The 6000-nt window shown below is 43.7% G+C and overlaps 1 protein-coding gene across 9 annotated transcripts in view; it reads right to left on the bottom strand.

Moving 5' to 3' along the window:
- Nucleotides 1-1009: 1009 nt before the first annotated feature.
- Il1rl1 (interleukin 1 receptor-like 1) overlaps nucleotides 1010-6000 on the bottom strand; it is a 69330-nt gene continuing 64339 nt past the window's right edge. For all 9 annotated transcript variants that reach the window (XM_013522848.1, XM_013522847.1, XM_013522853.1 and 6 more), the window contains exon 11: nucleotides 1010-3969. In XM_013522848.1, the coding sequence (XP_013378302.1) occupies nucleotides 3611-3969 (359 nt within the window). In that variant the 3' untranslated portion in view covers nucleotides 1010-3610. The remainder of the gene's footprint in view (nucleotides 3970-6000) is intronic.

The following is a 6000-nucleotide window of genomic DNA, read 5'->3' as shown; positions in this document are numbered from 1 at the left end:
AAAAGCCCTCAACAATAGCTATGCCACTTCCCCAACATTTGACTGCCTTGAAATTTCTTTTGCCAGATTAACCAGTCCACTGCTGCCCTTAATCTCAGTCTTAGGCAAAGTCTCTGGACACGAGCAAAATGCAGACAAACTTTCTGCCAAGCCATAACACACATCGTCTGGAGTCCAACAACGAATGCAGTCCTTCTTCCCAGCAGAAACCTCCTGAACCTGGTCTTTACTGGCACAATTCCTATCAGCCTTCTGGGCTTCTGAGCTCTGACTAGACTCTCCTGGACAGAACAACCAAAGGCGTTCTAGCTCTTCTCTTTCAGGCGACATCTCTGAGCCTTTCCAAACACTTCCCACAAGCCATTTCCAAAGGCTCTTGAACCACATGGTCAGATATAGTCACAGCAACAGCCCCACTCCTCTGGTACCAAATTCTGTCTTAGTTACTTTTCTCTCGTTGCTGAAACAAAATACCCAACACCCAAAATGAAGGAAAGAAAGGTTTATTTAGCTCACAGTTTGTGGAGGTTTCAGTCCATACTTGGCTGGCTCCAGGGCAGAAGATAGCAAAGCAACAAGAGCAAAGCAGGGAATGGCAGCCGAACAGGAAACAGCCAGAGCAAACCTCTAGACTCCCCAAGTTGACACAATGTATCAACCATAACAGACGGAATTCCCAACACCCAAAATTAAAGGATGCAAAGTTTATTTACCTCATAGTCTGCAGAAGTTTCAGTCCATAGTCGGCTGGCTCTAAGGCAGAGCAGCATGGCAGAGGGGCACCCCGAGGAGAAACAGTTCATGGCAGGCAGAAGGCAGCAAAGCAGCAAGTGACAGGAAACAATCTTCGTTCTGTCCCCTGTATTTTATCCAGGCTACCTGCCCATAGGGCAGGTACACTCACACCCAGAGTGGGGCACCCTTAATCCTACCTAGAGCTATGCCCAACCAATCAGTGGGCTAATTTAGTAATCACGCACCCTTGATCCCAGCATCACACAAGCTAGATCCAGCCACCTCTGAGAAGCCCCACCTATGACCACATGAGGCTTTGGGGAAACATTTAGATACAAGCCGTAACAGTCACACAGATGGTGAATACAAAACAGAAACTGACAAATTGATTTCAAATTATGCGATGAGAACCAGTCAGATATGCGATGTCCTTTTGATTGTCCAGTTACTTGTTATTTCAGTATCTGGTGGTACCACATGAAAGCACAATTTATGGCAGTAGTCACATTTAGCCAAAAACAGTGCAGGATGCTAAATTTGAATTTGATATCAAATTCGGGTGAAATTCTATGCTTCAAATTCAACTTTAACTGATGTCCTCTTTCATCTGGCAACCCCGTCTGAGGCAGTAGATTAAGACTATAGGGTCTTAATCTTCCTAGAAAGATGAATAGCTATAGATATGTTAGACAGCACCCTGGAAATATGATTTCAGTCAGGATTCTAAAAGGCACTGAATGTGTCTCTCAGCTTTCTCTTGCTCGTAAAATATGAACTCATTTAACTTATTTCATGCTTCAGCTAGAGTAGGATCTTACTACTTGCTTGCAGACTTTGAGGTGTCACCTACATCCTCTGCAGGCCATGGGCACTATAACCAGAGTGAGGGTGGGATCAAGGACACCTGTCCTCAGAAACCAGGGTTCCAGCAGACACTCAGCCGTGGATACCACAATGGGCTCCTGCGGTCCTGAGTGATGTGCTGTCCTGCAGGGAATTAACCCCGGCTGCAAATTAACTTAGTTCTATCAACATACTCTGCCAAAAATACTCTAGTAATTTAATAAAAATATTGTAACACACAAAGCAGTCTCTAACTCTTTAATAAATGAATTAATTGAGAGGTATAACATATACCGATATGGTCATGGCAGAAATATTTATAACGGTGAATTTTCAGTTCCATCCAATGTAGCACAACCATGAAATGGAACATTGTGGATATTTTAAAATGTTAAAAAAATTCAGTGATGTACCAACAACTTTCATTATGATTTTGGGTTAAAAAATGTAAAATTCACTTTTCTGTTGGTGGTACAAAATATCTGACCTATAAAATTTAAAAGAGAAAAGGCTTATTTGGGTTCATGGTTTCATGGTCCACGGTCATCTGGCTCCATTTGTGTTAGGCCTGTGATGAGGGAGAAAAATCACAGTGGGAGGGCATGGTGGAGGAAAACTGTTCACCTTGTGGCAGAAGGAAAGCAGAGAGAAAGATGGAAAGTGTCAAAGAGTCAGGAAAGGGACCAAGACAGTGGTGGTGAACCTATAACACAAGTGCCATAGTAGGCTGTTTGTTATCTTCCAAAGCTGTAAAAGGTTAGCCGTCGCTGATACACTCTTCAAAGGCAGACAGGCCCTGGTGACCTGGCTCATCCAGTTAGGCTCCAGCTCCTACAGCTGGTTAGGCTATGAATTCACAGATGGGTTAACCCATTGATGATGTTAGCACCCTCAAGACACAAGTCTTTGCTGGATACTTTATATTTAAGTTACGCCACATAATATGGTATAATCCCATCTATACAAATGATTTTTAATGTTTTATCAAAAAAGGCCAATTTTTTATTTGACTCTTACCATGGAACACTTACAGGTGGTAGAACACTTACATTGGGACTGTAGTTCAATGATCTACACCAAGAGTATTGATTTAGCATGCGTCAGTCCTGGGTTCTATCACGAACACCACAAAACAAAATTAAAATGAAAAATAAAATTTTAAAAATAGAAGAAAATGTAGCAAAAATAACCAATAATAATTAAGATGATGGATTTAGGAATGGTTTTCATTCTTTTCCTTTATAATTTTTGCTTTTCTATGATAAGCTTCTGTCAATTTTATAGTAAGAAAATAATTTTCTAGACAAAAAGCTATATAAAAGAAACTTTAGTGCAGAAAGAACTTTAATTTTAATAATAATTTGGATAAAGTATCTGAACATAATTGGGAAAACTATGATGATAGAACTGAGCAACTAACAAATAAAGTGTAATAAGGAAATAAGGGCAGGCTGGGCCTGTGTTTATAATACCTAAGTTCTGCCTGTGAGGATTAGAATATTCTTTGAGATGACACCAAAACTTAACTCTAAAAGTTTCCATTTGCCATTCAGAATGTCGATTATTGATGTAGGAAGAAGAGAAAGCGAAAAGGAGAGAGGGGCTGGGATGCAGCTCAGTGGTAGAACACTTGCCTAGCGTGAAGATGCCCTGGGCTCAATCCACCGCTCCCCTAAAGTGCAGATGGGGAGAGGGAAAGGGTATAGGGAGGAGAAAGAGAGATAGAAAATGAGAAAGAATAAAAGCACTGTAAAAAGATCCCATGTCACCACAGAATACAACCATGAAGATCAGAGGGCTTGGGAGCAAACATTTCTGGACATTCTTTATCCACCCAGAATCAGCAAGATGAAAGTGGAGCCACTAGACACAGTGGGAGGTCCATCCAATGATCCTCGACTCTCCTACTACCACCCATGGTCCTCAGTACCTGGTACCAGGTCACCAGCCTTCCCTGCATGCTTAGATCTGCCAGTTGCTGATGCCGTAACAACTGGAAGGGGTGTCACAGCTATTCCTGCATCCAGAGACCTCACTGGAAGCCTCTTTGTGGGGGTCTTCTGGGCACTGGCATTTGGTACCTCAGGTGTTTCCAGAACTTGGAGTTCAGGGACCGCTTGTTGGCCATGTGGTCTTCCCTCCACTTGATGGTGCCCTGCACTTGTACGAGGTGGCTGAGGGCATCTTGAAGCCCTGCAGCCTGCAGTCCGCTGGGCTCACCCTCCACCTCCATCTCGATCAGAATCACCTTGGAGTCGCTCTGGATGAGGGCGCAGTGCAGGGCCACCTCCTGCTCATAGGAGAACTCCTTGCTGTGTGACGCATGTGGCGTCAGGATGAACAGGTGCCGCCTGCTCTTTCGGATGCTGGCTTCCACCGCAGTGGCCACATCTGTTCACATGAGAAAGGCATTGAGGTTTTCTATCACTGATTTTTAATTCTAATGCTTGGGTTATAAATGCTCTGAACAATTAAAAAGTTCTCTTGTTATAAACTGGTGTGAGATTCTGATATCAATCAAGTCACTTATTCAGAAAGTGGAAATTAACCTGGATAGAGAGCCCATTCCTTCTTCTCATCCGTTTCCCCACAAGAACGTCAGCCCTAATGCCCTCTTTGTTCCCAGGTAGATCAACCCTAAAACCATCTTTGGCTAGATGGGGACATGGGACCATATACTCTATCATTCCCTGGGTGACTTAGAATGCAGGTTCACTGGAATTTCCTTAGATTATTGTCATCTTAGTATTTGTATCTGCTTTTGTGCCCCATATTTGAACTCTCAGATGGGAGATTACAAACTCAGAAAGCCCCAGCCCCTGAACTGACCGTGCACTGCAGGAAAGTTCTGGATTCACTTCATGCCCCAGCAGTCTATTGTAGGAGCCAGTTTGATGCAGACTAGAGAAAGCTTAAGGAAATCAGCTCTCAGGCAGTGTTAATGGAGCATCAATACCTTGGTGATTCACCAGCTCTAGGCAGACCTAGAAAACCACATGCATGCCCTGTTCTCACTGTGGCCGGTGGAAATGTGTCAAAGAAGCACAGCTGCAAACAAGCAACTCAAGAACTTCTTAAAGAGTGGCTGCCAAAGGCTGCAAAAGCTTGTAGTCTGCGATGAGAAAATGAGTGTGCGACAGTGTTGGATGGAGACTGTTGGTCAGGATCTTCCACTCTGGATGGAGACCGTGTGGCATGGATTTGAGGGGTGGATGGAGGACAGTCACCGTGGGAACAAACGTGCTGCATGGCTAGCCTGGACCTTTCTTCTAGGTACAGCAGAGCTTGATGGCATTCTGCTAGGTTTTACTCTACATAAGTGGAGGCAAGGTGAGGTCAGGGGACCAGCACTGAGGGCAAGGGACATGAAGCCAACCCAAGTGAGTGTGGTGTTGCCCAGGCAGGGAGGAACAAGTTTATAGGTAGAGAACATACAGGCAGCCAAGTTGGCTGGTGAGTATAACTTGAGATTAGCTTGATGGGCTGAGAAAGAAGGGATGAGGAGCTGTGGCCAGCTGTGACACACAGTGTGATCTCACAGACAACTGGGTACTCCATAGGTCCTTGAGCACATTTGTGAGGTGGAAATAGCACTTGAGGCCATCACCCACCACTCTCCCTACGCAGATGGTCACTGGGAACATGGGGAAGCCAGGGCGTTCCCTGAGAAGAATTGTGTCCTCCTGAACTGTACATTTTCAGGTCTTCAGAGCCTTTACAGGCTGTTTAGCACTACCCGGATCTTCCAGAAGAAAACAAAGTCAACTATTTGTGAGTCCTTCAGGCTACAGGGATTTAACCACTCTTCTCAGTCAGAATGGCAGCTTGAAATGCTAAACAAAATATTGTTAGGCATGTGTTCATGATGTCCTGACCCCTTTCACATCCCAAATCTTTCCTGATCCTTGAGGAATTAAAGAAGAGTTTACAGGGAGAGTTAAAAGGTACTTGACATAAATAATGGAGGGAAGAGAAAAATAACTACTGAAATTGCTTGAATTGTGATAAAACTGTCAAGAGCACCTAACATTGGTTAAAAATATTAAGAAACAGAAGCCACAGCTTTACTTATTCTAGTGAGAATATGCTGGTAAACATCTTACCAATATAAGAAAACTGAAGGCACTGTGAGCTCTTTACATCTTTTAGCTAGTGCCTGTGAATATCAGAACCAAATTCTTTGAATTTTCGGTCCTCTTTCAACTCTCCTGAAGAGAAAGAAGGGTCTGAGTCATCCTAGTGGGGACAGAGGAAATAAAACAGGACCAATGCCAGCCAATTCCACTAAGTTAAGGACTCCTAAATCTCACATTACTCCAAGCTTGTCACATAGCTGACATTCCTGTGAAGGACAATGACAAAGATGAGCAGAACAAAGGAGAAGCACTTCCTGTAGAACGATTTCAAAGCTCTGGTGCTAAG

Source organism: Chinchilla lanigera, unplaced genomic scaffold (assembly GCF_000276665.1).
Source record: "Chinchilla lanigera isolate Chin_1 unplaced genomic scaffold, ChiLan1.0 scaffold00069, whole genome shotgun sequence".
NCBI lineage: Eukaryota > Metazoa > Chordata > Mammalia > Rodentia > Chinchillidae > Chinchilla > Chinchilla lanigera.
The sequence above is the reverse complement of the archived record's forward strand: the minus strand, read 5'-3'. Positions and strand labels throughout refer to the sequence as shown.